Source organism: Schistocerca gregaria, chromosome 1 (genome assembly GCF_023897955.1).
Source record: "Schistocerca gregaria isolate iqSchGreg1 chromosome 1, iqSchGreg1.2, whole genome shotgun sequence".
NCBI lineage: Eukaryota > Metazoa > Arthropoda > Insecta > Orthoptera > Acrididae > Schistocerca > Schistocerca gregaria.
In genome coordinates, this window is record NC_064920.1 from 739,192,334 (window position 1) to 739,217,812 (window position 25,479).

Genomic DNA, 25,479 nt, shown 5'->3' on the forward strand with positions numbered 1-25,479 from the left:
GCTTCTTCTCTTTGCCTTCTTGTCCACCCTATGGTCTCCGCCTTGGCTTTTGAGACAGTCTGTCCTTTCTCTCCCTCTCCTTTTTTTTTTCCTATTCTTCTTTTCTCCCTGTGCATGCCTGAAGGCTGACCCACGCATTCGCACGCGTAACCGGTGATGGGGTAAAGTGTAATTCCCCACCCTGGGTAGACGAGTAGGGCCTGTGCGTACCTCCTGGTAAAGGCCAGGCCCAGGGAAGGGTTATTGCCCAAGCTGACACCTTCCGATTGGTCCCTCCGTCTGTTTCTCCGGAGGTGTGACCTGAAGTGTAAACATTCACCTAAGGCGGGAATGCCCTCTGAGAGAGTCCCCACTAGGAAGGAGCGCGCCATCGGAGACGCTGGCAATCATGGGGGATTCATCTGCAATGGATTTCTCGTCTTCTCTCTCGGCTTTTGCCCAAAAACGGAAACTTGACCAGCCACCAGTGACAAAAGTACTACCGCCTGCCCCAAAGTTCCTCGTAGTTTCTAGATTGAGGACGGAAAGGATTTTTCCTCTGTCAACCATTTCGTTATTCAGAAGGGCGTAGATGCCATAGCCGGACCTGTCAAGTCTTGTACCAGGATGCATACCGGTACCTTGTTGTTGGAAACTGAGAGCGCCTTTCAGACACACAAACTCCTTCGGGCCACGTTCCCTGTCCGGGTGGAGGCTCACCACACTTTGAATTCGTCGCATGGTGTGGTATATACTAGATCACTCCGCGGACTGATTGACGAGGAGATTCTTTCCTCGCTGAGCAGGGCGTGACAGCTGTCCATAGGGTCATGAAAAAGGTCAACAATGACCTTTTACCGACACACACACTTTTCTTGACCTTTGATAGTGTTCAGCTACCGTTGCGCATCAAAGCAGGCTATGAGGTTGTTTCTGTTTGCCCCTATGTCCCGACACATATGCGCTGCTACCAGTGTCAGCGTTTTAACCACACCTGCCAGTCTTGTTCTAATGCGGCTAAATTCGTCACTTGTGGCAGGGATGCCCATGAGAGTGACTGTCCACCTCTGTCTCCTCGTTGCGTGAACTGTCCAGGGTGACCATGCAGTGTACTCTCGCGACTGTCCCATCTACAAGGATGAACCCTGTATACAGGAAATTCGGGTCAAAGAGAAAGTGTCCACCTCGGCTGCTCGCAAGCTATTTGCTAGTAGGAAGCCCATGCTGCTCCCAGCAGAGAAATACAGTACCGTCCTTGCCTCTCCTAGGACTACCAGGGAGGTATTGACGCAGACATGTGATTTGACCCTTAGCGCTACGGTCATCCATTCGGCTAGTGCTAAAATCACTTGGTCAACGTCTCCTCTTCCTCCCCTAAGACACAAGCACTTTCATCAGCTTCTGCCAAGACTAAGACCCAGAAGTCAGATGTACAGGCATTCAAGAAGGAACCGTCCCATGAAGACTTCTTACATACCCCTACCTCCCAGCCATCGGCCAGTACTTTGACTAAACGACCTTCCAAGAAGGCTCATATTAAGCAAAGTTCTCCTTCTCCGCCTCGGCACGTTTCTTCTCCTGCGCCACCCCAGCGGTTGTCGCTCCAGGTCATCATCCGTTTCGCCTGGCCCCACTGCTGGTAGCCGAACATCTGGCCATTCACCGGTGGACGAAGCTTCCCCTCCTGACCTTCTTAACATGGTGGCCTACGAACCTATTGAAAAAATTGACGATGACTCTCCGCCTATTGATGGCGGCAATAGTACTCGCTCGAAGCCAGGCCCTCAGCGGCCTTCAAGGTGACACCTTATTGCTTCTCCTTTTTCTTTTTCTTCTCACGATGGCTCTTCTTCATTGGAATATTCACGGCATTTGTTCAAACCAAGAGGACTTAAGGTTGTTGCTACGCTTGCACTGTCCACTCGTAGTAGCTCTCCAGGAAACGAAGCTACGCCCATGCGATCGTATTGACTTGGCCCACTATACCTCAGTGTGCTTTGACCTACCCCTTGTGGCAGGTATTCTGGCTCATGGAGGGGTTATTTTGCTGGTCCAGGATGATATCTACTATGATTCTACTATGATCCCATCACATTGCACACCGATCTGCAGGCAGTTGCTGTCCGAATTACTCTCCCCACTTTCATATTTTCCATTTGTACTGTTTACACACCATCGTCGTCTGCTGTTACTAGGGCAGACATGATGCAAATTATTGCTCAGCTACCTTTTCAGTTTGTAGTGCCACAAATAAAAGAATAATATTTAAACACTATAATCAAGTTTATTTTCATAATTGTAACTGATTTAAAACGACAAAAAAAATTAAATAAATGAAGCAACATTTTTACAAAAGAGAAAATATACAGTGCATGTCGCTTATGGTACAAGCACCTCGGATAGTTTTAGGCTGTTCTGCCGTGGTCTGAATCTTTTCATTTTCAAAGTCGCATGCCCATCACTAAAATGCCCCCCCCCCCTGCCGCTAAAGTAGTAGGATGGAATGATTTCAACGTCAGGGCCATGCTTGTAAGAACAAATCGACATCATCTTCCTTTCCACTTGTCTCTAGGCATCTTTTTTTTATTTCTTCAAATGCCATTTCCTGCTCACTCTGTCGTTTTTCGAGCAGGTCAAATATTCTATCCTCAGAACGCAACTTCTTCCTTTTACGTACGTTTGTGCCGCTGGGATGAGGTTCTTGATTCAACAGCTTGGAAGTTGTACCTAGATCTACTGTGACAGACGTTTCTGGCTGAGGAGATTCAACGTCTGTATTCTCCTCGAAATCAGTTATAATGTCAGAAACTATACTGTCAGGCGTTTCTTCCAATAGAGAAACCTTGGAGATAGATCTGGAAAGAAGTATTTTTGGTTGTAGCTCATTAAATATATCAATATGAGGCAAAAATTATTATTTACAATAGTAAAGAAACTAAACAGGTGTGCAGATGAAAGCAGTGTGTTTAAAATCAACAAATATACGTACTGCCTCTCCTGTTGAACTGTCTCCAGGAAAGCCAAGTGATCAAGCAGAACCCATTTTCTTGGTTTTGCTGAGGCATGTGAGCCTGTTCCAAGCTTTATTTCTCTGATACGAGTCCCGAATATTCCTCCATGTTTTTGCACATTTCACCTAAAATTCCAATGAACCAATGAAAGATAAGTTTATTAACAATAAGTGCACGCTAGCGTCATTGCATTGTTTCAAGTTCTTGACAACAAGATAGGGTTACACCTTACACATCTCTAGAATTTTCATTCTGAACGTCTACAGTATACACTGGCAGAAATGTGGAAGGAATAATGTCTGTGCTTGTTCACAAAATTTCCCCAAATTATACTTGTCAGTTTCTCCCATGCAGAAACTTTTGGAACAAGCTAAGGCAACTTTCATAGCCGACTGACTCTTTATTCCCATCCAAATGACCTTCCATATTCTTATATTCTGACAGCATATGTCGTTATGGATGACATCAACATTCAATCTTGCCAAGCTGCACTCCAAAGACGACTCCATGATTTACAAAAGACGAATTTCAATTGTGAACTGTGTCAGACTAAAAGGGCCTTGTAAAACAGTTGTGCACTTTTGGCACAAGTTTTTTGAGCACCATCGTCTACCAATGAATTGAAGTGAATGTGACAAATTACTTATTGCAGCATACTGTTTGCGCATTCTGTTGAGAAACACCTCCCTCAAAAACGAACACCTATTTTTACAGAAAGCTGTACAACAATCTGGTGGTGGTTTTTCACAACTCGAAGGTATCATCAAGACACCAATCTACCGTTTACTTTCAGAGTGAAGGTATTGTAAAATGTAACTTTCTCATTGTATTTTAGATTGTTCATTTTATAATTTACTTGCCGTTTTCAATTTTTATCGTCACAAAAAAGAGTAATGCGAAAATTAACCTGCAAGTTCATTTTCATCATTCTAATTCTACATCTGCATGGATTATACTGATTTTCATAACAGGACTGAAAAATTTGCATTAATGGGAAAATAATATGTATTTCACTCACCTGCCAGTTTCAACTATGCACCAATTTCTTCACAAATTCTGTCTCTAAACAAAGTGTCCCTATATTTAGGGTTCTTCAAATCTTAAAGGCAAGGATGTTGCGAGACCAACTCACAGAGCATCAAATCCTGTGAGTGGCTCATTTCAGTTTTCTATTACTGGCTCGACATCTTTCTGGCAGCCGTACGTCTTTGTGTCGTCAGACTTCCGTCGCAACGCTGCTCACTGCTGCAGTGCTGCGGCAGCTGCTGCAACAGTTGCGTGTCGCATCCCAAACTCAAACTGCGCATGCGCCAGTAGGCAACTGCTGACGTCACATAGCGACCAGTCGCAGTCACTAGTGTGCGTCGAGTCTTGGACAACGTACCTTTAGCAAACCTTATCAACCACCTCAATCTTGTCTGCCTCAATACTGGTGCCCCTACTTTCGGACACGACACACACCTATTCCCATTTAGACCTCTCTATATGTACTACCCGACTTGCACGTCGGTTTGAGTGGTACGCTCTTTCTGATACATATTCGAGCGACCACTTGCCTTTATCCATCTCCTGCATCGTATCCCATCTCTATGCTCAACTAGTTGGAACATGTCCTAAGCAGACTGGGGGCTCTTGTCTTCCAGGGCGACATTTCAGGATCAAAACTTCGCAAGCTGTGATAGTCACGTCGCACACAAGAAGTCATTATCACTGCTGCTGAATATTCCATCCCTCATATTACTTCTTCTCCATGTCGCGTACCGGTCCCCTGGTGGACCGCAGCATGTAGAGAAGCTATACGTGCTTGTCGACCTGCTTTACGCTTCTTTCAGCGCCACCCTACGATGGCGAATTGTATTAATTATAAACGATTACGTGCACAGTGTCATCGTGTTATTAAAGAAAGCCAGCTGGGCTGCTTTCACAAACTCCTTCAACAGTTTTACTACTCCTTCTGTTGTCTGGGGTAGCCTGTGCCGGCTATCTGGCACTAAGGTCCACTCACCCATTTTTGGCTTGACGGTCGCGAATGACCTCCTTGTGGCCCCTGAGGATGTCTCCAATGCTTTCGGCCGATTTTTCGCAGAGGTTTCGAGCTCTGCTCATTATCACCCTGCCTTCCTCTCCCGACAACAGGCAGGGGAGGCAAGGCCACCTAACTTCCACTCCTCAAATTGTGAAAGTTCTAATGCCTCATTCACCATGCGGGAACTCGAAAGTGCACTTGCCCGGTCACGGTCCTCTGCTCTGGGGCCTGATTCTATTCATATTCAGATGCTGAAGAACCTTTCTCCTGCGGGTAAAGGTTTTCTTCTTCTTATTTATAATCGCATCTGGATTGAGGGTCGAGTTCCCACATGCTGGCGAGAATCTATTGTTGTCCTGATTCCTAAGCCAGGGAAGGACAAGCACTTGCCTTCCAGTTATCGACCCATTTCCCTTACCAGCTGTGTCTGTAAGGTGATGGAATGAATAGTTTGGCTGCTCGAATCTTGATGCCTACTTACCAATGTGCAATGTGGATTTCGTAGGTGCCGCTCTGCTGTTGACCATCTGGTTACCTTGTTGACCTTCATTATGAATAACTTCTTTGCGGAAGCACCAGACAGTGGAAGTGTTCTTTGATTTGGAGAAGGCTTACGACACCTGTTGGAGGGCGGACATTCTCCGCACCGTGCATACATGGGGCCTTCACAGTCACCTCCCTCTTTTTATTCTTGCATTTTTAATGGATCGAAAGTTCAGGGTATGTGTGGGTTTTGTCCTGTCCGACGCCTTTCGCCAGGAGAATGGGGTGCTACAGGGCTCAGTTTTGAGCGTCACTCTCTTCGCTACAGCGATCAATCCAGTAATGGATTGCCTCCTGGCTGATGTATCAGGCTCCCTTTTTGTGGACGATTTTACCATTTACTGCAGCACGCAGCGTACATGTTTCCTGGAGTGCTGTCTTCAGCATTGTCTTGACCGTCTTTACTCCTGGAGTGTCGCCAATGGCTTCCATTTTTCTGCCGAGAATATGGTCTGTATTAACTTCTGGCACTACAAAGTGTTTCTCCCACCGTCCTTACATCTCGGTCCCGTTGCTCTCCCATTCGTGGAGACAAAAAAATTTTTAGGTCTTACATTTGACAGGTAACTTAACTGGTCTCCACATGTCATATTTGGCTGCCCGTTGTACCCGTTCCCTAAATTTCATCTGTGTTCTCAGCAGTACGTCGTGGGGAGCGGATCGAACCGTCCTACTTCGCCTATATCGGTCGATCGTCCGCTCAAAGCTGGATTGTGGGTGCTTTGTATACTCCTCTGCACGGCCGTCGATCTTATGCCGCCTCAACGCTATACAATGTCGGGGGTTACGTCTTGCGATCGGAGCATTCTATACTAGTCCCATCGAGAGTCTTCATCCTGAAGCCGGTGAGTTGCCACTAACCTACCGGCACGATATATTGCTTTGTCGGTATGCCTGTCGGCTATTGTCAATGCCCGACCACCCGTCTTATCGTTCCTTTTTTGACAACTCTCTCGACCGTCAATACCGGTTGTATGTATCTGCCCTGCTACCTCCTGGAGTTTGCTTTCGTCGCCTCCTTCAGCAACTTTATTTTCCACTCCCTGCAACCTTTAGAGTGGGCGAGAGCCAAACGCCACCTAGGCTCCAGGCTCAGGTTCACGTTCACCTTATTCTCAGCTCGCTCCCAAAGGAGGTTTCTACCCCAGCTTTGGTACACCGCTCGCGGTTTGTCAAACTTCGTTCAAAGTTCATTAATATGATCTTCATTTATACAGATGGCTCTAAGGCCAATGACAGTGTCGGGTGTTCTTTTATTGTCAGGGCGCACAGTTTTAAATACCAGCTCCATGGCCATTGTTCTGTCTTCACAGCTGAACTATTTGCCCTCTTATCAGGCTGTTCTTTACATTCGCCGCCACCGACATTCTGCTTACGTCATCTGCTCTGATTCCCAGAGCGCCATCCAGAGCCTCCGTGATCCGTATCCGGTTCACCCTTTCGTGCACCAGATCCAACGCTCTCTTCAGCAGCTGGTGGATGACAGTTCTCCAGTTACCTTTATATAGGTTCCTGGCCAAGTCAGTATCCCTGGGACCGAAGGTGCAGATGCCACGGCCAAGGGTGCGGTCCTCCAGCCTCCAGGATCATTTGTCAGCACATTTTATCGCTGTGGCATGCCGATTGGTCTACACTTACTGAACACAAGCTTCGGGCCTTGAAACCTCTCCCAACGGCTTGGAAGACCTCTTCACGCCCTTCTCGGCGGGAGGAGGTTGTTGTGGCCCAGTTACAGATTGGACACTGCCGGTTCAGCCACCGCCATCTGCTGACGGCTGCGCCGGCGCTGTTCTGCCCATGTGGGCACTGGACGAAAGTTTAGCGGATGACTCAGGAGCAGCTGCTCGCGTTTTATCCACTTAACAAACCTGTCTAAGGACATTTGATTATGCTGTTTTCCTTTAATCCCTTGCCTGTTAATGTGCCTTTTATAGTGTTGTTCTTTTTAGTTGCTGTTTTAACATTGTGCCTTGCAGTGCATTCATAATTTATTTTGGGCGCTAACGGCCACTGTAGTTGTGCGCCCTAAAACCACCACCAAAAAAAATTTAAAAAAAAAAAAAACAGGATGGAATAGACTCTGAGGTAGATCTTAAGAAACAACTTCCCCAACGATTTCTCTTACTAAGAGATGTCAAATATATTATGGAGCTCACACTATATTTACCCTAGTGGTTGAGTCTTGGAGAATCTTATGATTTCTCAGGAGGTGTGCAGTCCCACTCACTTTTGGGTTGTTCTTGGCCATCGACCTCTCTTTCTGCTCTCCTGCCCGGGCAAACTTCTCAGTTTGAAGCAGCTGATGACCTTAATTCCAGTTACCACTTCCCACTGTGGTTATCTGAACAGAAGCCACTGAAATGGATGCTCAGCAGGGCTAACTGGACACTGTTCAGCCAGCTGGCTGTCTTCGAACACTGTGGCAGTGTCCAGGAATGTGTGGACCACATTGCATCATGCCACGGACTTATCCATCCCAAAGTTGTCAGCTCCTCTTAGGGGGTAACATTTACCTTGATAGTCTGGTGAGTGCCAGTCAGCAATCCAGACAGCTGTACCGCTCTTCAATGGTTTAAATACCACATAACAGCAGACATCGTTGCAGCATGTTGTGTCGCAAGAGCCGAGACTTGACACCTGATTAAGAAGAGCAAGAAAATCACAGCAAGTGTTTGTTCCTGGACTCCGTCAACCGTTCACTTGTTTTACAAAAATATGTGAGGCCATCAACAGGTTTTCTGGCAAACACAATTGTTTACCAATAGCAGCAGTGCTGAAACAGTTGTGTCTCCAGACAACTGAAACAGTGGTGTCTCCAGACAGTGCCTGGAGACATCACGCAGACATTGGTGGAGCATTTTGCAAAGATTACTGCTAATGCCAGTCAGGATCCAGCGTTTTGCTGCTATTGTTCTACTGAAGAGAAGGGCGACGTAGACAAGAGACAGGCAACGTGGACATCAGATCCAACTATTCTGAGTCTTACAACTACCATCTCTCCATGTGGGAATTTTGATCCCTTTCCTCAAATGAGGAAAGGACTGCACATGTCCCACTTCTTACTGGAGTATCGCCTTACAAATCTGTGTTGGAAAGACCCTGGAGTGAATGGTTATCCATTATTTGATCTGGTTGCTTGGGATCAGACAATTCCTTAGCTGCTCTCAGTGTGGATTGTGGAGATTTCGAACCATGTCGACAAGCTACTCTGCTTGTGGCTGGCTTTCCTGTATAAACATTACTGTGGTGGTATCTACTTTGACATCAGTAAAGCGTATGACACTACTTGGACACATTGTATTCTAGAGTAACTTAATCAATGGGGCTTACGTGGCCACCTCACCATCTTCATATGGTCTTTCCCGATTTTTTTTTTTAATAGGGTCCATGTTGGAGAGAAGCTTAACTATTATGATCTTAACTATAAACAGTATCATGTTTGCGGTAAAGAGCCCTTTAAAATGCTCCTTATTTATGAATGACTTTGGTGCAACAGTGACTCGTCAGTTGTAGCTTGCTGTGCGGAGGTTAGAGAAGCGGGCTGCTAAGACAGGTTTTCAGTTTTCTTCCTATAAGTGTGTGTGTGTGTGTGTGTGTGTGTGTGTGTGTGTGTGTGTGTGTGTGTGTGTGTGTGTGTGTTTACCTAGCTTGCGTATCAGAGATACCATTCTACATTTTAAAGACTTCATGAGATTTGTGGGCATCATTTTTTTTTTACTCCAAATTGTCATGGTTGCTAGATCTGAGGAACATGAAAGCCAGAACCCTGTAGGCCTTAGCCATAGGTCTTGGGGGAGCAGACGGGGTACATCTGCTCCAATTTTATAGGGATTTCAGAAGGATGTAGTCAAAGGAGTAGTCCAGGAGATCTGGATGCCCCTGTCAACAAATGAAATGAGGCACAACCTTTTGCCATGTAGTGAAATTGAAAGGTATGACGAAAAAGGATATGCAGTATTGATAGTCAGCAAGGCCATCAATAGACTTAATCTGTTGATGTATCGATAGCACAATCTACTATCACCTTTACCTACTTTAGCCAAGACCAGTTTGACTTTCAGGAGGCGATGGTCAAATCCATGTCCGGCCATTCCGAGATTTCCCTAAATCATTCGAGGCAAATGCCGGGATGGTTCCTGTGAAAGGGAACGGCCAGTTTTCTTCCCCATCATTGACACAGTCTGAGCTTGTGCTGAGTTTCTAATGACCTCGGTGTCAACAGGACATTAAACCCAATCTTTCTTCCTTCCTTACCAACTACAGTATATTGTTAGCCTTACTGGAGCTCAGTTGTTGTTTTGTTAGTTCAGTTCTTATTTGCAGTTAAATTTAATGTAATTGCTGCTGTTTACTGTTTTTTGTATTGCGTGCTGCTATAATGGTTTCTAATTATTTATACGTATGTAACAAGAAAGAAGTGGAAAACATTTTTTAGTTGTCCACTAGCATTATGGTAAGTTAAAATTAGTATAATAGCCTAATTACCTAACAGGGTAATGCTGCGATTCATTTTAGGCAAATTCTGGGGTTGGTTTCTACCATAGGCCGGAGCCAATTCTTTCAGAATTCCTTTCTCTACTGACATATTCAAATTCTCTTAAAGATGCAACCACTGTGATTAAATTAAAAGAGCTAAATCAAAGGCAAGTCGTATATCTCTTCAGGAAATCTCAGCACCAAAAGCCATTCAATAAATAAGTAGTAATCCAAATTTTCCTATTTAGGACCAAGCGTTTAATTGTCAGGACATTCTTTAATGCAGAAAATGATTTTTCTGCATTGCAAGAAGTGACAGATGGAGATTAAAATAAGGAAATGTAGAAAAGTGTAGGCTAGAATAAACCCAGATTCTTTGCAAATTTGCCACCAAAAATTGTTCTAGATTCTGTATCAAACGGAACAATGTCAGGTCTATTTATTCCAAAAGCCCTGACCGCAATAATCAAGATTTTTTTTAAATTTCGTGGCAAAAGAGGGGGCAAAATTTTTGGTTATAAAATTACTCTCTGTGGTATTTATGCACGCATAACAACAAATTTAATGTTATTTAATAAAACTGATGATAAATGCCAACTACAGCAAACATTTTTTATATAATTAATTATCTAAGAAGTTCATCTTTAATGTAAACCAAATAGTTGTTTAGTTTATAGGTCTGTCTAATCTTTAGTGATTACTCTGATTTTATATGACATGAATAGCATAAGGAAATATAATTTTCATTTCATTGTACTACATTAAAATATTTTAGTGAAATTAACTCAGTTTGCAATTTGCCTGTTCTTATCGTGTAAAGATAACTGATATGGAAGACATTCATATAACAATTTGTGTGACTGAACTGTGGATTAAATATTGATTTAATATATTCCAATTAATTATTTTTATTTGCATACTTTTGTTTAGTAGTTTTTATTCTTTTTCTGGTGTTCTGTTATTATCTTCAAACTGTAATGTTTTTACATTGTAGAAACAATGGTAAAAAAATTCTTTTGTTACGTTTTGTAACAGCATTTATCTAGATTTTAGGCTAAGTTATTTATTTCTTGGAAAGACGGTATTTAATTTTAATGTTGGCGTGAGTAACATTTTGGCAATTTGCGTAGTTCAGCCATATTTACATTTGCCAGTGCTAGCAATCATCAATGTGTGGTACTTATCTGTGCATAGAGATGGCTCACCTGTGGAACAGCAATATATCAAGTCTTCAAGTTTTACTACAAGACTGATGTTCTATTGTGAAATGTCTCGTTCATAATATCATTGTTGCAGAGAGTATTACTTATTTGTAAATAAATGACATATAAACAACAATATTTGTTGTACATTGTAGAGGAGTTTCGTAGCATCAAAGAATCAAAGACTGTATCACCATATTATCATGGATAAATATGAACTCATGTAGGAGGTTGCATAAATCTAAAAACTATAACTCACAGTATTTGTGTTTTCCATTTTGTTTTATAAATAAATTTGGTAGCTATAGTTTCAAGTTGACTTTTGAAATAGTCATTTTAAAAAAGTTCTTGATTATGTATGCTGTTTTAATTCTTTTAACAACTTCTTTCTTTTTTAGTCCAAGTTTGAAACCTGACATATTTCATGATTTTCGGACTGCTCTCTCTCTCTCTCTCTCTCTCTCTCTCTCTCTCTCTCTCTCTCTCTCTCTCTCTGTCTCTGTGTGTGTGTGTGTGTGTGTGTGTGTGTGTGTGTGTGTGTGTGTGTCAAATGTTTTGCTGGTTTTTTTATGTAGTTAAAGTTTTGTAATTCTTTGAATTCTGATTTATCATCACCCTCTCATTACATTTTCATATGGGCCCTAAAGACCTCCCTGTTGTGTGTCCCCATCATCATATCACATCCTCGATTAAAATACTGTAAGACACTTGAAAAAATCATCTGATGTAAATGTTACCCTAGTATTAAAGGACTAAAGTGAAAATCACTATTTCACTATCTAGGACGTTAGACATGTGCTGTACATTCTGATATAATTAATCATAATGTACTGAAACTGAAAGATTAAGTGTCTGTGTCTTATATTTGATGACATGAAACGTGATGTCTTTGTGGTCTACAAAATTGAAGAAACTGTGACTGAATTCATGAAAGAAGACATTCAAATATTAAAAAATATATATATTTTAGTGATAGCTGCACAAGATAATAAAATAAATTTAATTTTATACATCTACATCTTTATCAAAACAATTTTAATATCTGTGCTGAGTGGTTATTGTTTGCAAGTAGCTATGGAAAAACTGAGTGTGATGGCATAGGAGGAACCTAAAAGATTAGTACAAGATTGAAGTTTACAAAGACCCATAGTAAATCAAATACTATTGTAGATTTAAGTTTTGTAATATTTACATCACCAAAGTTAAGTTTCACTTTATTCTTTAAGGCACTTTATATCAGACACACTCTGGCTTTTGCAGAACTTCAAACACTTCTTGACAGCAAGAGTTTCCATAATTTTAAGCCATTCAACTCTTTAGTGACCTGTTTGACAATAGTAATGTGGAACCCATCTTTAAACAAAGTTGGACATCGTTTCTGAGAGGGGAAAATTTGAGCCCATAAGAATATGGAGCTTATACAGATTCCAATCTGTGGTGCTATTGGGTAACCAGGTAATTAAATACAGCAAAACATGATGTCAGTGTACAATTTATCCATCCTCCAGGACTTAAGTCATTTTACCAAAACGAGAGGATATTTGTCTGGTTCCAGTTTCTCATGTTCTTGTTGTTGAATGTCCTAAAGTATCAGCTGAAGAACTTAGTGTATGTGCTCTGTTCAGAAAAAAGTATTACTGTTGTAAACTATGTATGACATATCTGGTGTTCATTAAAAGAAATGAGTTAACTTAAGCATGATTTTTAAAAAAAGGTTACATTGGTTGAGTTAATCTTTTAAATTAACAGATTTCGAAAGTATATTGTTCAGTACCTTTGAAATTTTGTTTAATTCTTTTTATTATTATTATTCTCAAGAAAAATTTTAAAACTATTATATAGGCTGAAGTTCAGCAACAGTGCATTAACTTAATTACAGAATGTTTGTATAGCCACCTCAGCTGCATGTAGCCGAGGTGGCTATATGTACATTCTGTAATAAAACCATTATCACTTAACGAAACCACATTAATTTTATTTTCCCATATCATAAGGCATATTTTGATTATTTTGCAAAAGAATGTTAGGGACTGTATTTTTCCCTTTATGTGATATCAATGTAAAAAACATTGTTTTTTGTATACAATAAAGTACAAAAGTGTAAGTACATATTTTTTAAAACTCCTATAGAAACAATTTATCTGTATCAATCATTTTTTGTTTTCTCCTATGATGTGCTTTGAGAGTTTATACTCTCATTTTCAAGTGGAAAACGGCGATATCTTGTTACATGTGCACCAGCTGGATGCAGCTAGTTGTTTGTTTTGGTTTCACTCTGAATCTTCCATTGTACAGAATCCTGCAGTTTGTCATAAATGTTCACTGGAACAGATTTAGAAAGAAACCAAACCAACTAACTAGCTGCATCCAGCTGGTACATGTGTAACAAGATATCACTGTTTTCCACCTGAAGATGAGCGTATAAATCCTAGAAACGCATCTTGGGGGAAAACAAAAAGTGACTGAAACAGGTAAATTGTTTTATTTGAACAGTTGCAGTTTCCTTGAAAAACAATCCGGAAGAATTAGATTTTTCCCTACCATCCTTTACTAAAGAATACACAACTTTGAGATTTTAAAGTGGAAATGAGGGGAGATATAATCCAGAAGATGTTTACTTATCTCCATGGAGAGCTGCATCAAACCAGTGTCTGGGCTGAAGACCATGACAACAACACTTATCTCCGTAGAGAGAATGAGACATTTACTTATCTCCATAGAGAGTACAAGTAAACAAAGTTTCATCCAAATCTAAGATAGTGGATGAGGAAAGTGCCCATTCTTGTCAAATATCCATGGAATGACCCTACAGCATCGTATGGTTGTTCCTCAGTTTTCTGTGTACGCGTGCTTTTCTTGGGTTAAGCCTTGTTCATCAGAGACAGATTGCTTAAAAATTTGTGTTAGTCACATTCAAGACCATTGAGATTCCCTACACCAGTGAAGAACAGTCAGTGCTGATTTGCATTGGATTTATAGGTGGACATAGTCACTAATGTGTTACGGTGTTCTTATCTAAAATGGTAAGCTACTGTTATTCTCATGCTGATTATTCATTAACACTAAAATGGCAGAATTTCTGATATTTCTAAAACAGCAGAAAACGGTTATTTTCCCCAGTGTGAAATATTTTCATTTTTGACATAAACAGTGCTTAATTTTAGTTTATATGAATCCCTTCCTTTTTGCGAGTTACAGCAACAATTATTTAACGCAATAATTTTACTTTACTGACTTATTTCAACAACAAAAAACCTCTTATTGCTTTATCATTGCTCATCTTAACAATTTTCCAAAGCTATAGACTTCATTTATTAACTACTTGTAGATCCTTCTGTCACATGAACCACAGACATTGCTGAGGTGAAACACACAGTGTAAGAGGTGTGTTCAAAAGGTAACAGGAAATATATTTCGCATGCTCCATACTTCAGATTTTCATATTTTTTTTTATTTATTTATTTAATTTTTTTTTTTTTTTTTTTCGGAACACGTTTCTAAAGTAAGTTTAAATTTTCAGTTGTTATGAATATTTAGCTTGTTGTTGACAGTTTGAAAGGTTATACAGGTTTTAGATGCTCGATGAATTTTTACTTTGGATAAAAGTGGATCGCCGGGCAGTGTGGCCGTGCGGTCCTAGGCGCTTCAGTCTGGAACTGCGTGACCGCTACGGTCGCAGGTTCGAATCTTGCCTCGGGCATGGATGTGTGTGATGTCCTTAGGTTAGTTAGGCTTAAGTCAGGCTGTTCCAGCTCGTCGGCTCCGTTGTGAGCCACGGAGCGCTCCCTGCTCCACGGAGCCATGTCGCTTGCTGCGACCATTCAAGTGGGCCGGCACGTGGCACAGCTGGCTGAGGCAGGTGGCAAGACAAGTGTTTTGATGTGCCAGCTGCGTCTTACAAGATCGACAACCTCATACTTTAGCTGCTAAGACATGGTGACATGCTACACCAAGAAATACGATGTTCAGGAAATAAATAGAGACTGCAAGCTCAGCATGTGCGGTGCTTTGGTCAAGCGCTAGCGAAAATGCAACAAAGCTTTTTCGTGAGCTGTGTCTCTAAATCCACTGCCATGTCCAGGATTCGACGAGACATTGTTTGCTTTGACAAGCAAACCCCTTCAATTGCCTGCACCTCACTTGTAAACAAACATTCTACAACTGCTACCATTCACGATTTTACGAGTGGTCCCACCGAAAATGGCTTGCCACTTGTCGCAATGATGTGAGCGACCCTGTAGCTTGCTCGAATTGCAGATTCAGTAGTGTTTTCTCCGCTCTCGTTCACCTGAAAATTATAAACGCATTACTGAACACGAATTATGTTGCATGTTCTGATACCCTCCATATTACGAAACCATTTTTAAACTTAGAGTCTCCTGGTATGTCGTTCTTAAAAGTGGATCAAAGAATTTACATTAAATTTTACTTGAAAGGTGAATAAAGTGTAGCACCACATTCAAAATTATGATTACAGCTTTATTCAACTCCACTAGACAAGAATTTATGTGTGGTATAAGTGTGGTTTCAAAGAGGGTCAAGCTCTAGCATGTCAGTTACTTATGTCAGTGTGGCAGAAGTAACGAAATAGATTCTGGAAAATTGGCGAATCACCACCAGAGATATCCCTGAAGGTGCCGACATATCCTTTGGCCTATGTCAAGCAAGTTTTTTGGGTGTTTTGGGCCTGAAGTGTGTAGCAGTAAAGTTGGTTCTAAAATTGTTGAATTTTGACCAAAAACAGTGTTGCATAGACATCACTTGTGACTTGCCGAGTAAAGTTGACGATTAGACAATTAAGGAGGTTATAACGGGCGAAGAAACATAGGTATGTGGGTATGACATCGAAATGAAGACCCAATGGAAACTACTTGAAGAGCCATAACCAAAAAAAATTCAACAAGTTTGATCATATGTGATCGTTTTTCTTATAATGTTTTCTTCTGCTGCGCTAGGATAGTGCATCACTAGTTCGTGCCTTACGGTCGTACTGTCAATAAGGAATACTACCTGGAAGTTATGCACTGTTTGCATGAAGCAATCCAAAGAAAACAAACAGAACTGTGGCAAAACAACTTATGGAAATTGCATCACAAAAATGCTTCTGCTCACACCGCAATGCTCGTTTATGGTGCCTTAGCCACCATATTCACTGGACATGGCCCCCCTCTGACCTCTTTCTGTTTCCGAGGCTGAACAGAACTATGAAAGAACGTTGTTTCTCTACCATTGATGAGAATTGCTGAAGGAATACCAGTATACCATAATGAAAAGTGAGTTCCAGAAGTGCTACCAAGATTGGAAAAAGTACGGGCACAAATTCATTATCGGAGAGGGGTTACTTTGAGTGGGACTGAGTTGATGTTGATCAATTAAAAAAATATATTCTTTAAGTAAAACGAAAATTTCCCCTTTACTTTTTGATCACACCATGTATGCGGTCCACATTAACTCACACGTATTCGACACAGGGCTTTATTGTATTTTTTATTGAAGTCAGTGTAATCTGCTAGGCACATTTAGCACAAGTGACTAGTATTTTATGTGCATATTTTTTGCACATGGCTCTGTAGCACTTTGCACAGATGGCGGTGGTCTTGCTGCCTTTGCAGAGTCTGATTTGGCACTACTACCACTTTCTAGATGATTTTGGTCCCGTAAGCTCTTTTGTCGTTCTTCTTCTTGCTCTTTCGTTCCTTTGAATTCATTCAGCAGCTGAAGCATGAACTGCTTCCTTTCCATTTTCTTGTTTGTTAGTATTTTGTAGGTGATGCATGTATTCATTGCCATGTCCAAGATGATGTAGAACATTTGCATGAGCCATCGTCTGCATGCAACCTTTGTAATATATTTGATCAATGACGTACACTTCATACTTTGTTGAATTATAGAATGTTGTGGTTTTACGTTTCTTCTTTCCTCATTGCTGTTTCAGTATGCAGTGTTCTCAGAAGAATGACATATTTGTTCTACTCTCCTTGGCATACAGTCAAGGTGCAGTCTGTGTTGCCAATCTGGTGCAGGATGGTGGTGTAGTGTATTTCAGCATCTGTCCTTTTTATCTTACCTGGGATTTCACAACAGATCTTGTTCACTGTACCAACTAATAAAGTTACCGTTTCTGTATGCTTCTTGGCAATTTGAAGAGATTTGAAGTTGTCTGCAATCATGTATTTTCCTAGATTTAGAAATGGCTCCAAGAGCCATGATGTCATACTCTTCAGCAGTTGCTTCTCACTGTGTGTGCCCTGTTTTCTGAGGTATGGGAAAAGCATTACATATATACTCTGTCGCTACATCAACAGCTATCCAGAATTTGATACCATATTTATTGAGCCTGAATTGAATGAACCGCCATCTTGCTTTGCTTGGTAATAGTTGCTCATCTATGGTTATATTTTCTCCAGGGCAGTAATAATGAATACTGTTTTCCTGAACTTCCCCAATTTCAGATACAGAAGAGAATTTGTAGTCTGGCAGGCACTCAACTGTAGGTGACGTTTAATTGAAACCGAGAAATCTTTAGAAACTCCAGTGAAAGTTGTCACTGAATAATGCAGTGAAAGATCATCTGCAGACGTAACATTTTGTGCAACTGACACCCTCTGAGGATATATGATGACTGCCAATTTTTCCAGTTTGTGAGGTGACATGGCTCATGCATTGTTTTTTTAGTACTTTCTTAAGCGTTTCATTCTGTGTATTTTATTGTGAGATGTAGCATTGCATCATCAAAAATGGGAAGCACAGATAACAGAGTCATCTGCTCATTGACAAACATAAATAGTGGGACCTCCTCTTCTATAGAATGCTCACAGCTGACCTCCTTCCAAAAGATGTAAAATTGTCTGTCTCCCACCAGATTCGATCCCTATTGATTGTGTTTGTAGAGACATTCAATTGGGCCTGATGTGATGAACAAAGTGAGGATTCAGCATCTGAATCCTCCTCCCAAACACAGTGTCTGGGTCTTCACTTGTCTCTGGTATAAAATCTTCATTTTTAGTCAGTACAGTCAATTTTCAATTCAATTTTGGAGACTTGTAACTTCCTTCATGACATGTTTGAAAATGTCTTTCATGGACAAATAGTGAATGTTATTATATACTGTGGCACCTTGGAATGTGCATATGCCATGGCACAGCAGTGAGAAACAACTGCTCTAGATGATTGCTGCTTTATTGTTGGATTATTTACAAATATTCAGAAGAGCAATTGCAGTGGTGTCAAATTGATCCCTCTTGCCATTCAAGGCATAGCAAATGAAATGTGCAAGAAAATATAATTATTTTGTAGATCCTAATATATTATTATAAAGAAGTGGAAAATTGGGAAAGTTTAAATGGTCTTACGAACAGTTTACAAAAATTAGATATGACCTCGAAGGAAAAAATGACAGGTAGATCACTAGCATTTTCTGTCATTCTAGAGTTAAACTTTAGGCCTATAGAAGAATGGTGGTCTACCATCAAAGATTGGAATAAGGTTATTTGCACCCAGTAAGGCTGTTGTCTTCTGCTTTTAAATAGCATAAAATATTACTTTATCACTTGGAGGCATAGTATCCTCACATAAATCTTCAGGCACATTGTTCTATTTTTATATGGCATTATCCTTTCAGCATTATTTTTGAGCTTGGAGAAATTTTGAGAGAGATTTTAAAAACGTTAGTGGTGTCCAACAGTTTAATATTGTATGTGTGATTAGATAGTTAATACCAGTAGTATAATGTATGCAGTAACTGGGTGTAGTGCAGCAAAAGTAGTAGTCTGTTGCACTTTTCATATTAAGTCACTGCCCTTGCATTTGGAAGGAGCAAGGATGAATTTCCTGTGTGTTCATGCAGATTTAGGTATTCAGTCATTTTTAAAAAAAACCATACTATTGTTGAGAAACTGTTAAACTTTTTTTTTCTGTGGTGTTTACGCAGGCTGGTAATAAGGCTAATAGTACTGAGGCAGGCTTGAAGCTATTCTATATCAGGTGACAACTCCTCGTGGTGTGAAAACCATATAAATTATGTTCCTTAGAGGCATTTACTTACCACCTATTTTTGATATAGATGGATGACATATTGTGTAGTCTAAAAATTTGGATGATTATTTTGTGAAAGATAAAGAAAAATAATTACGCACAAAAAATCTTTATTTGCCTCCTAAGTTACTGCCATTGAACAGTGTTCGTTTATTAATGTCCGTATAAAAAGCTGGAGATTTTCAATGAGTGCCTTTCTTTGGAAGTGATTGGATAATAAATTTTTTAAAATGTCATTAGTATACTGACTTGTATGCGAGCAATCAAAATATGCTCTCCTATTGTAATCCATAAGTATTGTACAGAAAATTTTCACTTAACCCCCACAGTTCTAAATATATTGCTGTATTCTCTCTTGTGGGAATAAAGCAGGAGGTGGTTGCTTTTTATTGACATAAAAATGTGAAATTATTGCTGTATGAGATGAGAAAACGTGTGTGGTAAATATTTATGGCTCTTGTGTGTGATTTGTTAGTAGTGTTGTAAGTTTGACATATATTTTATAGTAAAAAATAGAAAACATGACGGTGTTTTTTGTTTTTTTTTTTTTAAATCTCCAAGAATAATTCCATTATAGTGAGTGTAGCACTCATTATGAAGAACGATCAACTTTGATCAGCCCACTTTGCCTGAATTGTATAATTGTGCTGTTTTTTGTGTTTCTATTTTGCACATTTTTTGTATCTTGAAGGAAGATTGGTCATGAGTCAGAATTACAGCAAAAATGGCCACGAAGGTTGCTATTGATAGTGAAGTAGCATGAAAGGGGCAGTAAGGAACAAATGCTCTGCACTTTTTATGACTAGTCTGCAAAAAGAACTCCAGGTTGGTTTTTTAAAGGGGGTATAGATTTAGACAGTTTTCTGATTTGTTAGTAGTAGTGTGGATTGAATTGATTTTTTCTGATTTTGGATCTTGAAAGTCAGTTTGCTGATGACGATGGTGCTGTACATCTTTAAACCAGACAGCAATTAAAATGTTAAGTGTCCTACTCTTGACTCCTCAACTGTTGAATTGTCCTTACATGAGTATCATGAATTTTTCCATACTTGGGTAAATGACTTTGCTTTTAAAGTTGTTCTATTGATATTAAAATAGTCTTTCCTTTAAAGTATGTTATCACTTTCTGATTCATATCACTTTCTTATTTTTGCAGCTACATATGTCTAGAAGATCCAGCATAGAGGTCCAGCCAGTAAACAGTGGCTCCTCAAGTAAATCAAGTGATATGGCAGCAATGAGTCAAACAACCCGTCGTATCTTGGAAGCATTGGAGCAGTTTGCATCCCCAGTGCAGGATGCAAAAAAAATGATGATAGATTCACCATCTTTACCCGCTTTGGCCTCTAAGCGTTCGCGGTTCGATCCACCAGTAACTGAACAAAAATCTTCCTTGCGTCAGCTGACCATTCCTACTGTACCCGACATAATAAAATTACGTCGTCGTGAGAAATTGCAAGATTCCCTGGAGTCTGCTAGATTAATAGCTACGTCAACAAAAGATAGCAGCTACCAACTGAGGTGAGATGTTTCTAACAGTAGTAGAGGTGTTGACCAATAATTGTGTTAAATGTATTATCTGTGCTTCATTTTCTTTTTCTTTTATAGGAGCAAAGATGACTCTAGATCAGGAAAGGTACTTGGAAGAAAAACAAACATTGAAGAGGAAGAAACTGTAAAAGAAGTTAATCTGCCTAATATTGCGTTGCCCATCACAGTTCTTCCAAAGTTTGATATTGAAGTTCCTCCTCAGTTCAGCCCACCGCCTACATCGGCTGGTACTCTAAAATTTGCAACTCCTTTTACAATTCAAGATTTTTCAAGGACAGCATCATCTGAAAAACCTTTTAGTTTTAGTGAACCATTAAGTGTCAGTGAAAACTGTTTTGATACAGTTTCATTAAATACTGATAAAAGCCGGTATCCAGTGATGGACATTCCTCTTAAGCCAAAAATGGACACAAACCTATCTGACAGCAATGTAAAAGAAACATGTTTCTTTGGTTCTGTGACTAGTGGTTCTGGGAGTAGCCAGCAGGCTTCTCTTTTCTCATTAGATCATAAAGTAAAGAGTGCACCTCCACAGACTAAAGTAGCAGAAGGGAAAAAAGGTGACAGTGGTCCTAGCAGAAATGTTCCTGAAACTAGTCCTAAAAATGGAGAAGTTCTGCACTCTTTGGGGACACCTTCAGGAAGTGGTAAAAATGTAAGTTTAACTACATCTTGGGGAAATATTTTAAAAACTTCCGATGACACATGGGAGTGTGGAACATGTCTGATACGAAACAAACCCAGTGCATCAAGATGCATTGCATGTACAGAACCACGTGAATTACCACAAAAATCTTCCTATTCTCACAGCATGGAACAACTCAAAAGCAGTTCCTCCAAAGAACTGGACAAAAGTTCAAAACTGGAACAGGCTGAAGAGAAAACACTTCTACAAGACGAAAGTAAAAAAGTATCTAACGACGTTACAAAGCCAATAAAAGCTATGTGGGAATGTGCTACATGTTGGATAAAAAATCCTGAAACCTTATCCAAATGTCAGGCTTGTGAAACAAGTAAACCAAAAGAAAAAACTGGAACGTCAACACTTATTGGAAAATTTATGAAACCTACGGACACATGGGAGTGTCCAACTTGCATGATAAGAAACAAAAATGAAGCTCAAAAATGTGCTGCTTGTGAGGAAGTAAAACCTGGATCAGCTGTTGCAAAGTCCACTTTGAAGTTTAATATCGATATCCCTGCAGAAGCTAGCAAATTTACTTTTGGGATAAATAAATCACAAACTACAGCACTATCTGATTCTGCTCCAAAAGGATTTTCATTTGGTAAAACAGAGGCCATTGCAGTAGCATCTGGATTCACATTTGGTATGGGAGACAATGGGAAAAGCAACTTTCAAAATACAAGTACAGAGAAGAAAGCAGTGTTTACTTTTGGTATTCCTCCTCCTGTGGAGATAAAGACAAACGCATCAGCAGCAGGCAAAGCTTCTGGAGATGGTGTGTGTAAATCAGATGACAGCATTGCAAATCTTGCCACTACCAAAGAAAGTAATGAATCATTAAGTGAGAAACAGGGTAAAATAGTGAAAGTGACACAGAAATCAGATTTACCATATGCTGACGCCAAAAACCAAGAGAAAAGTTCTGATGTACCTTTGGCTGGTCATTTGTCTGGTGAGTGTGATAAACAATCCTCTGAATCTGCAGTGGTGAATTTCAAATTCTTAATGCCAAGTAGTTCATCTGAAAGTATTTCAACAGTATCACCTTCATTGTTCTCATTTGGTACCAAGACTGTGTCAAATGCTGCAGTTCGAACCTTATCCGAAGATAATGGAGGGACAGTGTCTACAAATGAAGCAAGTGATAGTGAAAAGAAATCAATGAAATCCAGCCAGATTGAAAGTGCTCATGAGGTCACATCTAAATCTGAGAAAGATGCTTCAATTTTTGGAGCATCACAAGCCTCTGCCAAATCAGTTCCTGTAACTACTGCAAACACAGTGTTTACCAATAAGGAGCATTTAACAAAATTAGCCGAAGGGCCTCAGACAAATTCAGTTTCATGTTTGCCAATTAATATTCCAAACAAAACTCAGGATTCAGGCTCATCTGTCTCCATTCTACAAAAGCCTGTCGGTGTTGTTGCTTCAGCTGCAAGTGTACCTGTTTCAGTTTCACAGATTTCATCATCAGGAACATCATTAGCCTTTGGTGCCACTAATACCGTGCAACAAATTTTTGGAACATCAGTGGCTGCAACAAGTGTTTCTGTAGCACCAGTAAACTTCAGTGTGCCCTTGACTACTCAGAATTTCGGAAGTGTGACCTCATCTGTGCAACATTCTGGTGCAGTGACTACAAGTGATACATCTAGTGTTGGTGCTGGTACTGCCTCTACATCAAGTTTCACATCAGTCCCTATCACAACTACTCCACAGTTTGGTTCATCAGCTGCCCTAAGCTTTTCCACACCAACGACGGCCACCACTAATTTCAGTAGTGACAAACCAGTGCTGAATTTTGGCACAACTGCAACTTCAGAAAGTAATGGTGGTACATCAGTATTTGCAAATGCATCAACAGTGTCTGCATCAGGAAATACTGCCCTCTTTGGTAATCAGAAACCATTGCAACAGAGTTTTGGTGCCCCTGTGTCAACAGTAAGCACATTCAGTACTAATTCAGCACAAAATTTTGGTGCTTCTGCTACAAACTTGTCAGGATTTGGTGCACCATCAACTACTTCACAGCAGTTTGGAGTACCGGCAACTACACCAGCCTTTCCTCTAACAACGCCAGCATTTGGTGCAACAAGTACTCAGAATTTTGGTAATGTAACAACACCTGTACCAAGCTTCAGTTCTTCAGTTTCTGGAACTTTTACTACAAAACCAACAATTGACACTGGCAGTAAAGGATCTGCACCACTTGTCTTTTCTTCTAATACATCATTACCTTCATTGCCATTTTCATTTGGTTCAACACAGAACAGTGCTACAGATGCTTCTGGGCCAGCAGTAAAACCCCCAAACTTTAGCTTTGGAGCTGGCAACACCTCTTCTCCTGCAGGACAGAGTTCTGGCTTTGGATTTGGTAATTTTGGCTCCAACTCAGCAACTTCATCATCTGGAGGACCAGCTATTTTTGGACCTGGAACTGCACCAGCCTTTGGGGCTAGTGGGAATACAGGATTTACAGGATCTCCCTTTTTTGGACAGAATTTGCAGACAAACAATAATGTTTTTGGATTCACCTCAAGCCAAGGAGCAAATGGTGCACAAGCAAGTCAGAATGCAACTTCAGGATTTAATTTTTCATCAACGCAGCCTGCTGGTCCACCAACATTCAACCCTAATGCAAAACCTTCGTTCAATTTCACCGGTGGAAATACACCAACTTTCACGTAAGTACTTTTTACCTCAGCTAATCGTAAATCTCGAGCTATAAGGTAATAAACTAGTTATATATAATGTAAAGCATGAGAATAAAAACTTTCCTGTCATATCATGAAAATATCAACAAACCAGAAAAAATATTAGAAGTAATGTTTCTCATCTTGTAGAGGAGGCATTGAGTTGCAGACAATTGCAACAAAAAGATTGTAGCAGTCTTGTGCCTGTCTGCAACTCAGTGTTGTGTCTATACTTTGAGTAGCAGTCTGTCCGTTTTGTAATATTGTCATTATTCCATTCTGGATTTTCCATTTTTTTTAAAGTATTCTTTCACCCATATAGATATTTTGGAGTGTTTATGTTAAAATTGGAGCACCAAAACAACAAGGGACATCTTTCAGCTGTATTTAGTAGGTCTTGAATTTAGGGGGAAGAGTGCATGACATTTACATTTCAATCATATAGTGAGTGTCAAGGCTACAAATGAGATACTAGGCACTAGATTGTTGTATGGGTGTCATTCTCAACACCCTTACCAGCAGTCAATGTAACAGCTCATATCTGACTGTTGTGACTTTGTTGATGTTTGAGAATATTCAGCATGCCAGTGCTTCGTTTTAATGGCTGGGATCATCAGGTGCCTTTGTAGGCTATGCAATTTTAAAAATTAGGGAAGGTGACAGGAACTAACTAGTATCCAAGTGCTCGCATGTAAAATGTTGTTGAGCTGGTTCAGAAGCTTGAGGAAAGCAAGAACACACAACACTCCAACAGGATGAGTAATACATCTGTCAGATCAGCTTAATGCAATTTTCTAATTGACCTCAGTATTCTATTGTTATTGCCATTCCTCGGTGCAGTCCCCCACCCCCATTATTGCTGCCCTTGGCTCCCTCTTACCTCTTCACTCACTCTCAATCACTCATCAAGCTGGGAAATCCAATGTTTTTTTGAAAAGATTACAGAGTCCAGCACCTTTTTAAGTGGTAATATACTATGGCAATGCAGTAACTGCACTCTACTACCTGTTTTTGAAATTTGATGAAATGCTATATAGAATGGTATTGTAAAAGATCTCATCAGTATGGCTTAAATTTAATTTCAGTGTTGCCCTGTATTCATCTCTCTAACTTTCAATATGACTAGCCATGTCAAAGCCTTTTTACAGCATAGCATAGAAAACAATTCATATTGTGGACACAAAAGTGCAAGATGCCGTGATAAGTCTTGAGATGCATGAATAGAAACCCTACTTTTCTATTTTAGTGGTGTTTTTCTGCATGTCACATTCCCACTTGA

The 25,479-nt window shown here is 40.3% G+C and overlaps 1 protein-coding gene across 1 annotated transcript in view; it reads left to right on the top strand.

Moving 5' to 3' along the window:
* Positions 1–25,479, top strand: part of LOC126267270 (nuclear pore complex protein Nup153-like) — an 84,966-nt gene that overhangs the window by 43,683 nt on the left and 15,804 nt on the right. Inside the window, exons 7-8 of the mRNA XM_049972339.1 lie at positions 20,428–20,792; positions 20,880–24,191. Of these exons, the coding sequence (XP_049828296.1) occupies positions 20,428–20,792; positions 20,880–24,191 (3,677 nt within the window). The remainder of the gene's footprint in view (positions 1–20,427; positions 20,793–20,879; positions 24,192–25,479) is intronic.